The sequence below is a fragment of the Vulpes vulpes genome, chromosome 7 (genome assembly GCF_048418805.1).
Source record: "Vulpes vulpes isolate BD-2025 chromosome 7, VulVul3, whole genome shotgun sequence".
Lineage (NCBI taxonomy): Eukaryota > Metazoa > Chordata > Mammalia > Carnivora > Canidae > Vulpes > Vulpes vulpes.
Genome location: NC_132786.1, coordinates 48,534,085 through 48,552,893, shown reverse-complemented (window position 1 = coordinate 48,552,893; position 18,809 = coordinate 48,534,085). Strand labels below are relative to the sequence as shown.

At 41.3% G+C, this 18,809-nt stretch overlaps 1 protein-coding gene across 6 annotated transcripts in view; it reads right to left on the bottom strand.

The window, feature by feature from the left end:
- Positions 1–16,477: 16,477 nt before the first annotated feature.
- Positions 16,478–18,809, bottom strand: part of FAT1 (FAT atypical cadherin 1) — a 127,292-nt gene continuing 124,960 nt past the window's right edge. For all 6 annotated transcript variants that reach the window (XR_003238052.2, XM_026018303.2, XM_026018304.2 and 3 more), the window contains one exon: positions 16,478–17,923. Coding sequence is in view for 5 of the 6 variants with exons in the window: in XM_026018303.2 (XP_025874088.2) it covers positions 17,295–17,923 (629 nt within the window). In the remaining variant the exon portion in view is untranslated. The remainder of the gene's footprint in view (positions 17,924–18,809) is intronic.

The window sequence follows — 18,809 nt, the reverse complement described above, 5'->3', positions numbered from 1 at the left end:
CACCTGCAGCCTCGGCCCGCCTGCGCGCGGACACCTGGCGGAGACCCCGCACCTGCCGCCTCCGCCCCCCCCCCCCCCCCGGGGCCGTGCAGGCAAGCCCGTACCCACAGCGCCCCCGTGCGGGGGCCGCTCGCACCGCGCCGCCGGGAGCACGGGCAGCCCCAGGCGGAGGGAGGAGCCAAGGCCCTGTGGCCGACCGGTGTGGCACCATCCGCACCATCGGGGGACAGAAGCCGTGCTCCCCAGCTCCCCCCGCGCCCGCCCCCACCCCACGGACTGCAGGGGCCAGCCAGGATTTCCATGGTTTTCCCCCCAAGAGCTCCTTTTATCCTGATATTTCTTGAACACTGCCCTTCACATCCGTGTATGTCAACTACCTTTCAATTAAAAATAGAAAGAAGTTATCCAATTTATAAATTCCAAGTTCCTGGGGCACCCGGGGGGCTCACTGGTTGAGCGTCTGCCTGTGGCCCTGGTGGTGATCCCGGCGTCCTGGGATCCAGTCCCACATCGGGGCCCGCTTCTCCCTCTGCCTGCGTCTCTCATGAATGACTTAAATAAAATCTTTTTACAAGAATTCCAAGTTCTTGTCCCCAACCCCTGTGCATGCCTCTGGCTGCTGCCCCAGGTAGTCAGAAGGAGAATGAGGACGCTTGAAATGTCGGCTTGAGATGACGGAAGATTGCACCTGGAAGGCCGATCCAAAGCAACTATATAAACTTTTCATCTCGATTTCAAATGTCAGTGGATCGACTAGTTCTATAGGAGCCTCAGTCTTGCTTCAACAACCCACAGAGGCGGATATTCTCTGGCAGATTTCTTTCCGGAGTAGGACAGATCCTAGACACCTCTAGGCACCACACCCACTCTCTCTCCCTGTGGACCCCCAAGTTTATGTTTGGCGCATACTCACCTGTAACCTTTAAAAACATCTTCACTTGGCCATTGAAGGTGTCCAGGAATTCTGCGACCTCATTATGCAACGACTGGCCACCAGGTCTTGGAAATGATTCCAAAAAATTTTGAAGTGTGACAAGACAACAGCAGCTGGAACTTTTCAATAAAGCAGCCAAAGACTGGTACTTATTAAGGAAATAAATAAATCCACGCCTAACCCAGGGTACCCCAGCTTCCATTTTCTCTTTGAGATCAATTCCCTTGCGTTCATTACTGTACTTGTTCATGAAGTGTCTTACATACTTGGCTCTGTGCTCATAGTCTTCCCCTCCAAATGGCAGCGTGGGCTGTGCATGTGTAAGGGAGATGCAGAAGTGAAATGCAGAGTTCACAAAAGAGGAGAGCGTTGAGGAAGGAATTTAGAAATTAACAGACACATTAAATGAGTTGAATAAGAGGATTTTTTAAATTACTAAATATTATTTCTTAGAAAAGTTTTAGGCTTACAGCAAAACTGAAAGTACAGAGATTTCCCATATATCCCCATCCCCATACATGCACAGTCGTGCCCACTAACTACATCCCACACTGCGGTGGTACATTTATGATGATCTGTGAACCCAGCCTGATTCACCACTGCTGTCCCAAGTCATCGTTGACAGGAGGGCTCATTCTTGGTGTTCTACATTCTGCGTGTTTGGTCAATTGTCTAATGATGACATGTCTCCACCATTACACTATGTTCACTGCCTAAGAATCCTCTGTGCTCTGCCTGTTTTTCCCTCTCTCTCCTATCCCTCAGAGCCCCTGACCTTTTAAGCGTCTCCATAGTTTTTGGCTTTTCCTGAACATCCTATAGTTGGTATCACACTGTATGTGGCCTTGTCAGATTGGCTTCTTTCACTTAGTAACCTATCTTTGAGTTTCCTTAATGCCTTTTCATAGCTTAATAGCTCATTCTTTTTAATGCTGAGTAATATTCCATTGTCTGGATGGACCCCAGTGTACTTATCCATTCACCTGAAGAAGGGCATCTTTGTGGCTTCCAGGTTTTGGCAATGAAGAAAGCTGCAATAAACATCCTTGTGCATGTTTTTGTATGGATATAAGTTTTTAGCTCCTTTGAGTAAATACCAAGGAGCACCACTGTTGGAGCATATGTTAGGAGTGTGTTTAGAACCTGTCTCCCAAAGTGGCTGTACTATTTTGCATTCCCCCCAGTGATGAATCCACATCCCCATCAGCATTTGATGTTATCAGTGTTCCAGATTTGAACCATCCTAACAGGTGTGTAGTGGTATCTCATTGTTTTAATTTGCGGTTTTTCATAATGATATATGATGTTGAAAATCTTTTTCATGTGCTGACTTATTATCTGTGTGTCTTCTTCGGTGAAGTGTCTATTCAGGTTTTTGGCTCATTTTTAAAATCACATTATTTGTTTTCTCACTGTTTAGTTTTAAGGGTTCTTTATGTATTTTAGACAACAGCCCTTTATCAGATGTGTCTTTTGTAAATATTTTCTTCCGGTTTGTGGCTTATCTTCTCATTCTCTTCATGTAGTTGTTCACAGAGCAGAGGTTTTTAATTTTAATAAAGTGTAGCTTATCAATTATTGCCTTCATGGATTAAGTCTTTGGTATTGTATCCAAAATTCATCTCCACACCCAAGGTCATTTAAGAGTCATCCCATGTTATCTTCTAGAAGTTGTAGAGTTTTACATTTTACATTCAGGTCTATGATCCACTTGAGTTAATTTTGCAAAAGGCACAAAATCAGTGTATTTGCACGTAGATGTCCAGTTGTTTCAGCACCATTTGTTGAAAAGTCTATCTTTGTTTCACTGTATCACCTTTTGGTCCTTTTCAGATATCAGTTGACTGTATTGGTGGGTCTGTTTCTGGATCTCTGTTCTAATCCATCAGTGTATTTGTCTATTCTTTCACAAATACCACACTCTCTTGATTACTGTAGCTCTGTGGTAAGTCTTGAAGTCAGGTAGTGCCATTCCTCTGACTTTGTTCATCTCCATTAATACTCAGCTGGTTATTCTATCTCTTGCCTCTCCACATAAATGTTAGTATCCGTGTGTCTATGGACACAAAAGAATTTGCTGGGATTTTAATTCACATTGCATTGAATCTATAGATATAGGTGGGAAACTGACATCCTGACAATATCGAATTTTCTGATGTATGAACACAGGTTATGTCTGCATTTTTTAAGTTCTCCTTGGATATCTTTCATCAGAATTTTGTAATTTTTCTCATCTAGATATATTTTTTAGATGTATACCTAAGTATTTCATTTTTAGGGGCACTAATGTGGAAATGGTAATATATTTTTTATTTCAAATTTTGCTTCTTCATTACTGGTATATAGAAAAGCAATCAACCTTTGTATGTTCACCTGGTACTGTGCAAGTTTGTTATAACTGCTTATTAGTTCCAGGCATGTTTTCGTGTGTCTTCTTTGGGGTTTTCTACATAGACAATCATGTCATCTGTGAAAAAGACAGTTTTATGTCTTCCTGCCCAATCCGTATACCTCTTATTTCCTTTTCTTGTCTTACTGAATTAACTATCGATTCCAGTATGATGTTGAAAAGTAGTGGTAAGAGGTCGCATCTTTGCTTTGTTCCTGATCATAGTGGAAAAACTTCTGGCTTCTTACTATTAAAGAATGATGTTAGCTGTAGCTTTTTTTTGTAAATGTCCTTTGTCAGGTAGAGAAAGTTCCCTTTATTCACAGTTTACTAAGAGTTTTTATCATTAATGAGTATTGGATTTTGTCAAATTCTTTTTCTGCATCGATTTCTATGATCATGTGATTTTTCCTTTTTAGCTTATTATTGTGGCAGATTACGTTAACTGATTTTCAAACGTTGAACCAGGCTGATCTACGTGGGATTTATCCCACATATATGCTATAAATTTCTCTCTAAGCACTCCTTTCAATATATTCCACAAGTTTTGATATTTTCATTTAAAATTATTTTTTAATTGCTCTAAAGTTTTCCTCTTTGACCAATGTATTATTTAAAAATGTGCTGTTTAACCTCCAAGAATTTGGGGATTTTCTGTCTATCTTTCTGGTATTAATGTCTGGTTTAATTTCAGTGTGGTCTGAGAGCAGATAATGTATGGTTCCTAGTCTTTTAAATTTGTTAAGATGTGTTTTATAACCCATAATGTGATCTAACTTGGTCAATATTCCCCGTGAACTTGAGAAGAATGTGGAATGAGCTCTTGTTGGATTTTGTAGTCTGCGGATGTCAACTATGGCTAGTTGATTGATTGGGTTCTTGAGTTCAAGAATGTCCTTACTGATTCTTTGCATTCTGGATCTGTCCATTTCTGATAGAAAAATGTTGAAGTATCCAACCATAATAGTAGATTCATCTATTTCTCCAGTTTTATCAGTTTGTGCCTAATGTATTTTGAGGCTCTGTTGTTAGGCTGCATACATGTGAAGGATTGCTATTTCTTCTTTATCATTATATAATGCCCCTCATCCCTCAAAAGTCTGAAGTCAGCTCTGCTTAAAATTACTATAGCTGTTCCTGTTTCCTTTTGATTAGTGTTAGCGTAATATATCTTTCTTCAGCCCCTTAATTTTGATCTACATATGTCCTTATATTTAATGTGGGCTCTTTTTGGTAGACAACATATTGCTGGGTCTTGTTTTTTGATCCTCTCTGACAACCTCTGTCTTTTAAGTGGTATACTTAGACTATATATGTTCAAGGTGATTATCGATACCGTTGGATTAATATCTACTATACTCCTAGTTTTTCTATTTTTTGCATTTGTACTTTGTCATTTACTCTGTCTTTTGCTTTAGTTGAACATTTGATATGATTTCATTATCTCCTTTCTTAGCATATCAATTCCTCTATTTTTTAAAAAAAATTAGTGGTTATCCTAGAGTTTGCAATGTACATTTTTAACTAATCCAAGTCCACTTTTAGATAAGACAATACCTCTTCGTGGGTAGCATAGGTACCTTATAATCACAAAATATTTCTAATTTCTCTCTCCCATCCTTTGTATCATTGCTGTCATTCATTTCACTTAGCTAGAAGCATTTATAAGTATATATGAGTACATAAGCATACATAATCAAATACATTGTTGCTCTTAAAATTTTGAGCAAACCCTAATCAGTTTGATCAATTAAGAATAAGAAAAAGAAGTTGTTATTTTACCTTTCTTCATTCTTGGATACTCTTCCTTTCTTTATGTAGATCCCAGTTTCTGACCTATATTTTCCTTCTTTCTAAAGAAGGTCTTCTAACTTTTCTTGTAAGCAGGCCTACTGGCAATAAGTTCCTTCAATCTTTGAGAAAGTCTTTGTTTGCCTTTGCTTGGAGAATAATATCTTGCTACAGAATTCTAAGTTGTTTTTTTTCCTCTCAACATTTTTAGTATTTCCCTTTACTCTCTTTTTGCAGGTATAATTGTTATATTTGTTCTGCCACAGGCAAGGCATTTTCCCCTTTTTTTGATCTTTAATTTTCTGCAGTTTGAATATACCTAGATATTGAAGGGCAGGAGAGTAATTTTTTTTGCTTGTTTGTTGCTGGGGGTGGTGAGTTGGGTTGGGGGGGGGGAGGGGCTTGCATTTATCCTACTTCCTATTCTCTAAGTTTCCTGGATCTGTAGTCTGGTGTTAGACATTAATTTTAGGGAAATTCTCAGTCATTACCACTTCAAATATTGTTTCTGTTTCTTTCTTTTCCTTCTGATAGTCTCATTACATATATCTTATGCTTTTTGTAGGTATCTTACAGTTGTTGGACATTCTGGGTTTTTTCAGGATTTTTTTTCTCTTTCCTTTTCCATTTTAGAATTTTCTCTTGTATCCGCAAATGAAGAGATTCTTTCCCCAGCCATGTCCAGTCTACTAATGAGTCTACCAAGACATTCTCCATTTCTCTTTACAGTGGTTTTGATCTCTATCATTTCTCTTCTTAGAATTTCCACCTCTCTTCCTACTTTATCCATGTGTTCTCACATGCTGCCTACTTTTCCATTAAAGCTCTTAGCATATTAATCCTATTTAAAAAAAAAAAAGTCTGATCTGATAATTCCAACCAACATTCCTACTATCACTCTGTTTCTGATGCTCCTTCTCTTCAAACTAGATTTGTCTTTTAGTTTGCCTTGTAATGTTTTGTTCAAAGGTAAACATGACCTATTTTATGCAATAGAGAAAAGGAACTGTGGTAAATAGGCACTTAGTGAAGTAGCAGTGAGGCATGCGAGGAGGACAAGTGTCCTGTAAGCCTCCGATGAGGGCTGTTAGTGAGCCTGTACCCTTGAACCATGAACTTCTCTTGTCACGCCCCCTTACCCCCACCTTTTGTGGGACAGGATGGCTGGAAGGGATTGAATATTTATATTTCCTTTCCCCCACGTGAAAATTGAGAGCTGCTAGGAGTTGGGTATTTCTCTCCCCCACCCCAGGTATGTAGGTTAGGCTTCGATAAAACCCTAGCAGTGTAGATTCTGGTTAACCAGTTTCTCCCGAGGGTTGGCCTTGTTAAAAAGAACAGAATACTTTGGCATATTTCAAAATGTGTTTTCTCCTCACCCTGCTGGAAGCAGTAGAGCATTTTTTTTGTGATCTTTTCTGTGAAGGCCTGAAAGGGTAAACTCACAGAGGTGTGGAGGCCCTCTGTAACTGAGTCCTTCTGGAGTTTTTAACTCTCACACATGTCTACACAGAACCTCGGGTAAATTGATTACACTTCAGATTTTCCTGTCTCACCTTGTGGGTTCCTACTCTGCTGAGCTGTGATTCTCTGTATCCACCTGTCCCTCTCTCCAGTTGTGGGGGCAGTGGTTTGCCTTGTGCCCTCACTTCTCTTATGGCTCTAGGAAGCATTGCTGATTTTTCATCTTGTTTAGGATTTTTACTTGCAGTTAGAATGGAGTGGCGACTTCTAAGGTTCTTATATGCCAGAAATAAGTATTTACAAAAATAGTTGATTATGACCAAATGGAGTTAATTCCAGAAAAGAGGATTTGTAGAGCATTAAAATATATTAATATACGTTACCATATCAATAGATCAAAGGACATAAATCACATGATCTTCTTAATTCATGCTAAAATAATATTTAAAAATTCTGTACCCATTCCCAATTTTTAAAACTTTCTATAACTTAAATAAGAAAAGAGTGAATACCATAAAGAATATTTCAAAATAATGTCTATCTTAGACTTAAAAAGAAATACAAAAGTTACCTTCCTCAAGGCTGGGTAGAAGAAGGAATGTCTGCTAATATCACACCTATTTAGCATTGTGCTGGATGCTTCTGATAATGAAGTGGGATTTTTAAAAAGTGTGAAAAATCAATATTTGCAGGTGGTAGGAGTATATATGTACTTTCTTAAATTCCAAGAAAAAAATGAAAGCACATAACAAGAAGATCTGCTATATATATAATCACAACCAGTATAAAATTACTGGGAACTGGTTTCATCAGCATTGTGCAGGGCAATGTGTAAATATTTTTTGAAAAACTCGAAACCTTGCTGAGGATCATGAAAGAAAACACAAAGGGAGAGACACACCATGTTCCTGGATTGCAAGCTTAAAAATTAATTTCCCAAATACTTTCTACCAGCCCAACAAAAATACCAATAGAGATTTTAAAAATCATGAAACTTCTTAAAAGAAAGTGTAGCAAAAAGGATTTGAATAAATGAGCGGGAGAGGGCTTGAGCGGCCAACATTAAAATGTCCATTAAAAGTTCCAATAACCAAAAAATAAAATAAAAAAATTAAAAATAAATAAAAGTTCCAATAACCAAAAGCATGTGAAAGTCATCAACAATTGAAGATAATATAAGGTATAGGTTTGATAAGGTTCATGTTTCACATCAGTGGGGGAGAGTTGGAATAGTTAAAAAAAAAAAAGATTCATTTAAAGAAAATATAGATTTAAAAAAATAAAAGACAATGTAAGTAAGTACTTATGTAACCTTGGGGTGGAGAGAACTCTGATCTGGGAAAGAAGGTATTCCAGAAAATTCTCAATCTTTGAGAAAGTCTTTGTTTGTCTTTGCTTGGAACAGTAGTAGCTACCATCTGCTGCACACTTAGCCTGTCCCAGCTCTGGGGGAAGTATTCTCCATGCATTAGCCTATACAATCTGCTAGCAGTCCTAAAACTTTGGGCATTGCTAGGAGTATCTTCTGGGATGAGAACCCCGTGGCTCTGAAAGGTTGTGTGGTACACCGAAGGCCCACAGCTAAGATCATCCACCCTTGTTACTGAGCGGTACTGTTTCTCAGTCAGGATAGACTTAACCACACAAAGGTTAAAAGTTCTTCTGTTTTGAACAATGCCATAAATAAGTAAAAGCCAGATAGACCAGGGAAATGATTTGGAACCTATCATACAAAGTATCAATGACCTTAATTATATATAGGATTTTTTTTCAAATAAAAATATTTCAGGAACATAATTAGAGAATTAAAAACTCTAAAGTATATAAAAATATATTTAAAAATATATTAATACATAAAATATATGTGCAACCTCTCTTTGAGAAAGCAATAATCAAATGTATGGGAAGTTATCATTCCAGCTATCGCTTTTGAAAACATTAAGAGGAATGGTAGTTCCAAGTGTGATCAAAAAACTATTAAAATGTGAGAAAAAGCATTCCTGTGTACTATGTATAAATCTTAACTGCGTACCTTTGACCCAGTAATTCCACTAATAGAAAATAATTGGACACATGTTCAAATGTGTGTGGACATATGTTTCTTCCAGTATTGTTTGTAACATTTGAAACCTCAACCTCTTATAATTGGGGTTTTGATATATTAATGTAATAGGTGAATACAGAGGTATAGATGGCTCTCTCTCTCTCTCTCTCTCTCTCTCTCTCCCTCTCTCTCTCTCTCCCACAATAGAGGGTACATATAGGGAACCCCACAATCTCTCTGGGTGGGGATGAGGAAAGGGAAGCTGGGAAACCATGAATAGGCAAAGAATAGGAAATCTCCAAAAGGAAGGAGCTGGGGGGGATCCCCAAACTCTGACTGCCCCTGTCAGAAAGTGAGTGATGTCCAAAACCACACACATAAGGAGTGTACTCAAAGTAGCCCTAAAGACAAGGTCTAACTCAGACTAGAGAGGCCACCCTAAAACAATGCCCATTGCTCCTTGGAGTCAAGTCAGATTTTCCAAGGCTTCCCTAATTTGGCCTTTCCAGCCTTGACCTTCCTAACTATCCTTTCCCTCAGCCAGGGCACCTGGTCTACCCTCTGAACTGTGACCTTTTCTCTCATTTCTCAAACATTGTATTACTCACTTCCTCCCTGTTTCCCTCATGTTCCTTCTACATGGAACACTCCTTCCACACCTTCCTTGGGAACCACTCTGCTCTCCCCCTGAGGTCAGGCCCCACATCTTGGTTATGCTTTCCTCCTTTGTGTTCCTGCGGTTCACTGTAGCCCTTTATGCTAATACCACAAGCCACACTATACCTGTTTTCTTGCTGGAGTCCCACCACAAGACTGTGGGAAGCTGAGGTGATGGCTTGTGCTCAGTTGCATCCCCAGGACTGAGCACAATATCTGAGCTTCAGTATACACCAACAATTATTTGTTGAATAAAATGAGAGAATAAATGAATCCATTGCCTGCTGGCTTTAAGATGATGTAATTTCCATGAAATTATGTCTTTCATCATATTTGGAAACTTCTAATTTATCAGAAAAGACATTGCTATTTGTCAGACTAATGGATTTTTAATGCATTTGTCACCCTCAAGTTACAAGACATTTTCTCTGTATCTCTCCAGTTAATAACAAAGAGAAAGTATATTTTTTCAAGGAATTTTTATGTTGCATTATAATAGCTTAGTTAATATGGATTTTATTTGCTGGCCTGCTATAAGAAGAATACTACAGTTAGGAAGGAACTCTGGAAGATGTAAAACACAAAAATTCCAATTTTCTTTAGAATATATATGTGTTCACTAAATGCGTGCATCCTAGTTTCAAGAACTAAATATACCATTAAAGAACATTTTTTTGCCATTATTAATCACAAGGCTTCATTTCATACTAAGACAAGTGAAATATTGCTTGTAAAAGAAAATGAATAATAGCTCAAGGAATATTTGGAATAGTTGAAGTATTTCTTGGGGATACATGTAACAATACATGACAGAAGTAGTAACTACATGCAACTACATGGCAAGCGGTTATAAAATAAATGTACCCCATGATTTCAGCTGGAATCAGTAGAGTTAAAGGAAAGGGAAGTGCTTGTATGAGAACTGGACTTGGAATTGGCGAGGGGCTGGTTTGGCCAGAAAGTCTTAAGACTTCTCTTCCAACTCAGTGGCCTCCCGGGTGGACCCCAGGGGTACTGATAGTCTAAGGCACCATTCTCTGTGTTTCTTGGGTCTTTAGGAAGCAAGGAAGGTAGAAAAATGCCAGTTGATTTATCATCAAGTTCTACAGTGTGTTATAAAATTTCTAGTAGCAGGGATGAAGTGAAAAGCTGCATAAAACTAAAAAGAAGTTAAGGAAACTTTCCCCCTAATTGGAGGCATATGCAAGGATTGAGATAGGCAGAAAAAATGGGTGTGGTGCCATTTGAAAAAGAGGGAAATCTCATTGTCAAATGTTCAGGGAAGGGAGTAATGTTACCTGGGAAAGACAGGGAGCTCCTGTGTCTGCGCAGAGGGGCTGGAGAGGCCTCTCTTGCCTAAGGCAAGGAGAGCAATTGCCTCATTCATTTCTTCAAAATTTACTTGCCACCCCTCAGGAAAATTAACACAAGCATGAAATGCCTTAAAACACCTATTTTTTCCCCCTGTCATCTAAGGGGCAGGTGCGATAATCAAAGATAGAGCTTTGAATATTGCCTGCTGTACTCAAATACAAGGTGATAAAATGGGCGTGAAGGAGCAAATGCACAAGCAGCATTCCCCATGGCAGATGGTCATGAAGACTCTTCCTGTTTATTTTTTTTTAATTTTTATTTATTTATGATAGTCACAGAGAGAGAGAGAGAGAGGCAGAGACATAGGCAGAGGGAGAAGCAGGCTCCATGCACCGGGAGCCCGACGTGGGATTCGATCCCGGGTCTCCAGGATCGCGCCCTGGGCCAAAGGCAAGCGCTAAACCGCTGCGCCACCCAGGGATGGCCGACTCTTTCTGTTTAAAGAGATCCCCGACTCTTTCTGTTTAAAGAGATCTCTGAGCATCTGCCTGCGGCTCAGGTCATGATCCCCAGGTCCCAGGATCGAGTCCCGGGGAGCCTGCTCCTCCCTCTGCCTGTGTCTCTGCCTCTTTCTCTCTCTCTGTCCCTCATGAATAAGTAAATAAAATCTTAAAAAGAAAATAGCGATCTCTGGAAGCTCGTCAAGGACATGATGGCCTTGGCCCTCCCTTGGCGTGGCACCAGCCGGGAGCCAGGAGTTCCCCTCCTCATCCACCCCTCCAGGGGCGTCTGTCCATTAGGTCTGAGCGGGACTCCTGGTTCTCCAGGGGGCTTGGATCAGGACCTGGCCCTGCACCCCCACTCCCGCCCCAGCGATTTCAGGGCAAATATGGACTGAGCACTGGTGAGAAACTGCAGTGAGTGAGAGCATGAGTAACCCAGAAAGGACTACTGTGCACCAAAAAAAAAAAAAAAAAAAAAAAAAGCATCTGAAATGGCCAAGTGCTGGGGAAGGCCCCTTGTTAAGAGGGGCGCTCAGCAGGTGCAAATGCCCCCGCGGGTGACAAATGATCTCACAGTGACACGGCCGAGGTCCCCTCTCCACCTCCGTGGCTGGGTGCACTCGCGCTGCTGCATGTCACCGAGGCCGCAGCGGGAGGCCCTGCGCTCAGTTCCTTTCGTGAGGCCCACAGGGGAGAGAAGCTGTGTTACGCCGTCCTCAACTGCAAATTACCGACACGTCATCCCCAACTCGTCCCAACCCCCCCATACTGTCACCGCTAAGGTGCTACAGATAAACAGGACAGTCAGATCACGCTGCCTCAGCTTCGAGTCAACACGCAGAACACTCTCAAGTCGCTAGGAAGAGTTTCTGACTTTGATTTCCTGTTAACTCCAAACGTGTGATTGTTCTTTCAGCATTTGACGTATTCTAGAGTATTTCAGGAGGTGGGAGTTCAGTTCTTATTCAATATATTGCTGCATAGCACACACCCCTTGACCACACTGAAATTTTTTTCTCAAAGGCCACAATGACTACCCGTGAGCGAGTTTTGTTCACTTTTATGTGTGCAGGGTATAGCAAAGGGTAGACAAGTATTTTTAAATGGAACCCAGAAAGTAAATTGAACTGAGCAAATGAGTGAATGAATGAATGAACGGATGGATGGATGGATGGATGGATGGATGGAGACCAAAGGCAGAGTGTGAGAAGGGGCACCTGACCCTCAGGAGCATTATTATTTGAATCCCAGGTGAATGGAGAGTATATTTTTATTTTGTTAAATGAAGCAGGTAGAAAAATAAGACACAGGTGGTAACCTGTAAACTTGACCCTAAACACTCATCCCATTCCTCAGAATGGGGACTTGATCTCGTTCATTCACCGAATGGCAAACATGATGCTTCTGGCTTTCATTGACTGGAGGAGAAACTCAGAAACAGCAACAGCTGGATAAATGAACAGCAAAAGGGGCACCTTGAGACTTCACTTGCCCCCACATCTCCCAGTCTCCAAAGTGGAATGCAGTGATTTAGTGGAACACAGCCAAGATGCAAATGGCCAAAGAGCTTTGGCCTGGATTAGAGGCAATTAGTCAAATAATCTAAACTAGATTGGGAAACTTCCTTGAATTGTGGCATGTTCTGTAAAAGCACTAAGGAAATGCAACTTTCAGGGGTGCCTGAGTGGCTCAGTCGTTCAAGCATCTTGATCTTGGCTCAAGTCATGATCTCAGGACCACCAGATGGAGCCCCAGTCGGGCTCTGCACTGGGCATGGAACCTCTTAAGATTCTCTCTCTTCTCTCCGTCTCTCCCTCCCTCCTATGAAAAAAAAAAAAAAACTTTCACAGGACACATTTTAAAAATAAACTGTTAAAAGGCTTCTTTGAAGACTGGGGGGGGGGGCAGGGAGGGGAGAAAGAGTAACAGCAGTTAAAGCATTTGGTGACCCCCTACCTTGTGCCAGAATTGCTGGTGTGGACTCTGCCCTTGGAGTTTGGTTCCTTTCAGAGGCATTTCAGAAAGGACAGGGGGAAGCAGCTTTGAGACCAGAATCAGGGCTTCGAATTTCAGTCTCAACACTGACCTGTGGAGTTACCTGCAGGTGGTTATCTTGTGCCTGGGTTTCCTGATCTGGAAAGTGGGGATGATAAGGAGGGTCACTGGATGGATTTAAAGGGTTACTAATTGCAGAAGGTTTGGGATGTAATGAGCTCTCCTAAGAACCACTCATTCAGATTGTTGGTTTGATCCCACGTAACCCCTGTAATTATTAGCTACACGTCTTTGTCAGTGAGGAACCTAAATAGAAGTGGTTGGTTAACATCCCACAGCTAAGAAGTGGCAGGGTGCAATCTTGAACTGAGCCCTGTGGCTCAGAAGCCAGCAGTCTCTACCTGCCACTGATGCTGAAGGCATGGATGTTTGCGGGTGTACCCTGAGGATCCATGGTTTTAAAAAGGAGCCTCCTGCCAACAGAATTCAACCGAAGCATTAGGTGGCAGAGTGCCCGAAGAGGGGTGGGGGCTGCAGTCTGATCAGGTCCTGGAATGCCTCGCCCGGGGGAAGCAGGGCATCATCTGCCTCTGAGGCCCCAGGTCTCGGTGAAGAGGGTGGGTTCTGGCATCAGGACCCCCCCCCCAAGGTCGAATGGGGCTTTACCACTTGCCAGTCTTATCATCACAGACAAATGTGTTTCTCTTACATAAAATGCAAAGAGACTAAGGAGAGACTCGCCCACAGGGTGGTTTTAAGGGTTATGAAGGCAAAGCTCTTGGAATAAAGCAAGGTGCAGACACCAGAGTGTGTTGCTGCTGTTAACCTGGTAAAGAACAAACTTCGCTCGGTCATTCGTTGTGAGGTTATCTCCAGACCCACAATGTGACTCAAAACCATGGCACAGAAATTGTCAGACCACAGTTTTCAATGACCTGAGGGTATTTTTAAATTTTGTGAAATTCCCCATTAGACGTAAAAACTCAGTATCTGAGGTAATTCATAGAAACAATCTCAATCCAGTAAGAGCTTTATTAGTTGGGTTCAACCTTTGTGCATTTGAAACATTTGGTTTAAAGAAATGTGTTTTTAATAAGGTAAGTAAAATTTTGTTCCACCCTATCTTAAAGCATCTATTTAAAGTATACTTACCTTTGAAAGATGAGAAAAGGATTCATTTAGGGAAGAATTTAAGAACACAAATCACAAGAGCATCACTGAAAAATGTTTGCAACCCTCATTTTCAGATGGGCTAATTATCCGTATTTGGCAAGACAGTGGGGCCATGCTTCGAGGTCTTTGACAGGCATGAGGAGACTGACCCACCATCTGGGTGGATGACTCAGCCCTCTTCCTACATTCTTCCCTTCTCCCTTCTCTTTAAAAAAATTTTAAGTAGTAGCTACAAACATTACAATGAATGGAAGCAATCGTCATTAGACATTATGAGGATTTGTTTGGCCCTTGAGACAACTGCATTAAACGGCTCTGGTTTAGAGACACTGAGCTCTTATCTTCCTTGTTCTTACAGACACCCCGCTGCCCTCATAGCTCTTTGTAAGATCTTTTGGGCCCAGTGACATTGGCGTTCAAATGCTCGTTTTCTGTCTAGCGTCACTTGAAAACGTAGCCTCTTCCAAGGCCACACTGGCTAACAGCACGGTGACAAGTGCATTCACTCCCCAAGTGTTCACACAAGCAGAGGTTTTCTTGGGGGAAAAAAATACTTGTCATTCTTTGCAAGTGGCTCATTCTGTTTGCAGCAGAGGCAGTAAACTGCTAGTGAGGAAATTAAATTCTGACAAACAACTCGCTCTCAGCTGGTGCACTAATTGAAATTGAACCTAATGCCTTTGATGAAGAGCGATCAGAAAGTACACAGAACGCCAGTCTGCAAAAGGGAAAGAACAGCCCACGTTGACCTTCAGAAAGTTACTTGAGCTGAGTCACTGGGCTGGGTGAAGGTGGAGAGTGCAGAGGGGAACCTGTAACCGGAAAGACCCGAGGTGGTGGGTGGGCGTTGGGGGTCGTTTTTTGGGTCTTACAGATCATAACTTAACTGTTCTGTTTCTATGAAGCCACTGGAAATTGAACAGAAATTCAAGCTAATTTTATGAAGATGATCCAGTGTTGACTATACCTTATTTCTCACAGAAACCAACTCAAAGAAGAGAAGAGAAAGCCAGATTTCCTACAGTTTTCTCTACCAAAGCTTCCTTACACCGAGACGCCGACCCTGCAGCCCGCTGGGTGGGGAGGAGCCTGGGCATCGCCCCCTGCAGCTGGCACCTCTGGTTTCCAGCAGCATCCCCCCTTCTCACCACTGTGCCATAAAAATATCATCTTCTGCATGTGCCGTGACAGGGAGCGGACAAGGTAGGGGGTTTTTGTCTTTTTTGTGAAGAATAACATACGCTAGATGACCAAAAAATAGGTCTTGGATAAATTAATGAAACAGTCACAGATTTTAAAAAGGAAAGGAAAAATTAAACAACTGCTTCAGAAAAAGGGGGCGTAGCAAAGTAAATGGAAACAAACATCATGTACTACACTTAGTGCAGCAGTATTTATACCAGCAAAACAAGGAGAAAAGTTACGGTGTAACCATATTGAGGTGGGTTAGGGTCCATGGCCTTCCTCAAACATCACACTGAATCAGTATGCAAGTCTTAAAAAAAAAAAGTGAGTGACCCCAGGAAAAATATATAGACCTAAAGATAGGAACGGGAAACAGAAAAACAGCTTAGAGTTGTAAGTGGTTATAGCAGAGGGTATGAGCTTGCTCTTTTTTCATTATACGTCTTTTAGCTCTGATGGTTAAACTCTGCATAGAGGATCATTTGCTAAAACAAAGAAAAAAGTATCTTTCTGCAGTTCTAAGAATGCATGATTCTTTGTCCCTCATCTCACAGTGGCTGGCACATAATAGATAATAATTACCTGTCAGATGGATGGATTTCGTGGTTTAAGTACACAAGGAAAATACCTTCTCGATGTCCCATTAAATCATACACAAGCAGGATTGTGATTACAGAAGATGACATGCTATATACTTTGTTTTCAATAGAAGTCATATGTGAAGACCACTGAAGCCTTTAAATGATAGCCAATCAATAGTGAAAAAATGTAGAAAGGAAAACTTTCTTGGACTTTTAGTTGGAAAACACATAAAAGAGCGCGGGGTTAGATTTATACCTGTCGTTCTGAGCAGGGTCAGGTAGCCACGTACTGCCACCTAGTGGCGACATCTGTAAGTACCGCCTGGTGTGGCCACTGGACCTTTCACATTTAAGGCCACAAAAAGCTAATGTCTCTACATCCATCCAGAACTGAATCCTGAAGAAGAGTCTAAATACAGAGGAAAAACAGGCAGTAAAGCTAAAGTATTTTATTAATAATTTATTGTCAGTAAGAAAGACTGGCTAATGGTAGTTTTTCAGTAAAAACCTTTACAAGACCATTGCATCACAAATATACAGACACTATAAAAACTGTGTCATGATGGTTTTGGTTCTAAACAGGTATGCAGAAGGTCCCCGTTACACTTTCCAGTAATGAAAAATGCTTATAATTCTAAAATACACCCACTTATTTAAGACATGTCCATGTGGAAGATCTTTCCTCACCCTATGTACAGCTAGAAACGAAGGACTATATTGAAATGTCTTAATGAAATGTCACACTTCAAGGGAAGAGGACATATAATGAAACCCTGGTTATATTAAAATATCAGGGTGCTAGGTAATGACACTAACACCACCAAAATTCGGTCCAAAACAAATGCACAAAATATCTTGAAAATCTAGTTAAAACTATGGGGAAAAAAAAAATCAAATCTGTACATAGAATTTACAAAAAAAAAAAAAAAAAGGGAAAATTAAAATAATCAAATCTATATAAATACATGAATCATGCTAACAAGATGACAAGACTGATTTTCGTTTCATTACTTGAACAGACAAATGTCAATGCAAAAAGATGTTCCGAAGTGGCACAGCCAAAGTAAATATCATCCAATTACAGTAGGTTCAGACACTGGAAATGGCTAACTCGTCAAGAGGTGCGTGATTCAGTGCAGCCATGCCTGTTTTAGCTCACCAAAAAAAAGCGCATAAGCACTGCTGCAGAGAACGATGCGAAGATCATTTCTATAATAATCTCCAGGTTCGATAAGGTCCAGGCACTTTGGGGGGAGTCTGAGCATCAGACCTGCGTGTGTTGCTGCGCCTCTAGTGGAGGGACCGTCACCTCTTCAAAGTGACCATCATCTCCACTCTCGTAGTCACTCATCATGACCTCAGACTCCACTTCACAGCACGCCGACACATCCGAGCAGGAAGCCGTGGAGGCGTACACAGACATGGGCATGTTTTCTACAGTAGGGGCTTCAAAGTTTCTCGGATACCCTGGAGGGTAGGGGGCATAGGGTTCTCTACACGTACTGTTCTCACCACTGCCTGTTTTTTGAGGTTCAGACATATCGACGGGATAGAAATTGGGTAGATACTGATTCAAGTTGAACCTCTGCCGGTTTCTCGATGAAGAACCCAGACTACCTGCGGCGGGCATGTCTCTAGGAGGGTGTATGGACTCGAACTGTTCGCTGAATTCTGGGGGTAAGGGGGGTAGTTCGTCAGGCACGGGGAAGTCTTCCGGTGGTGGTGGAAAGTCACTCTCAATGTCGTAACCTCCAGGGTAATAGTCTGTATCGATGGCATTTGGATCTGCTGAGTACAGGGGGGTCTGTTCATCAATAACCTCGTAATTGGGGAATTCTTGGATATCTGGCAGAGGAACACTTGGCATCCAATCCGACGTATCCCAGTGATACCCTTGGTAGAAAAGAGAACAGATTTCATTGTCTTTCTTCCCGAAAGAGGCAGAAGAGCTCAGGGTAACACACAGAAGTGCACAGGCATCCACGGGTTCATCCACGTGGAGGCCTCTGGCCATCGCACTGAGGGCCTCTCCACTAGCCACGTTTTGACAACCTCTTTGAACTAGGCTCTATTTCAAAATGTGGACTTTCAGTTCCACGTAACTATCTAACATTTAAGGAAACAAGTCTGAGGAGAAGCAGTGTGCTAGCATCTCAAGGACATGCACTTTCCTACAAGCGATTCCAATCAGCCTTCCAGCTTGTCTCTGCCATTCAGAACCCCCTGCTCTATAAGAAGGCCACTGGTTCGGGCTCAGGACACAATGAAGGAGTTTGGTCCGTTAAAAAGACACTTAATGCAACTATTTAAAAATAATAAAAATAATCTTGAACATGCTGAAATTTTAAAAAATTCCCTTATGGTCATGTTTATACTAAAAACTGTATTTAAAAAGCTACGAATGACATTAATATTGGTAGGTAACAACGCATGCCTCCAAACCAAGCAAAATGCAATCAAACACTGAAAAACAGAACACAATTTTTGATAGATTACAACAATCAGTTTTTGTTACTTTTACGAGGACAAAGGATAACTTCCAACTATATTAAAAAAACAAACAAACAAAAAAAAACAAAAAACCTCCCACTATGGGGATGGCTCCTCCTTTCCCTCCGCCCCCACCCCGGGATTACGACAGACAGGTGGGGCGACATGTGTTTAGAAGGCAGCGCACACACAGCTCTGCACTTAGTTACTGCGGCATCCACGGAGCATACAAGTGAAGCAAGTCAGCCCTGGGGTCAAATCTTTACCAATTTTTTTTTTTTTTTTTTAG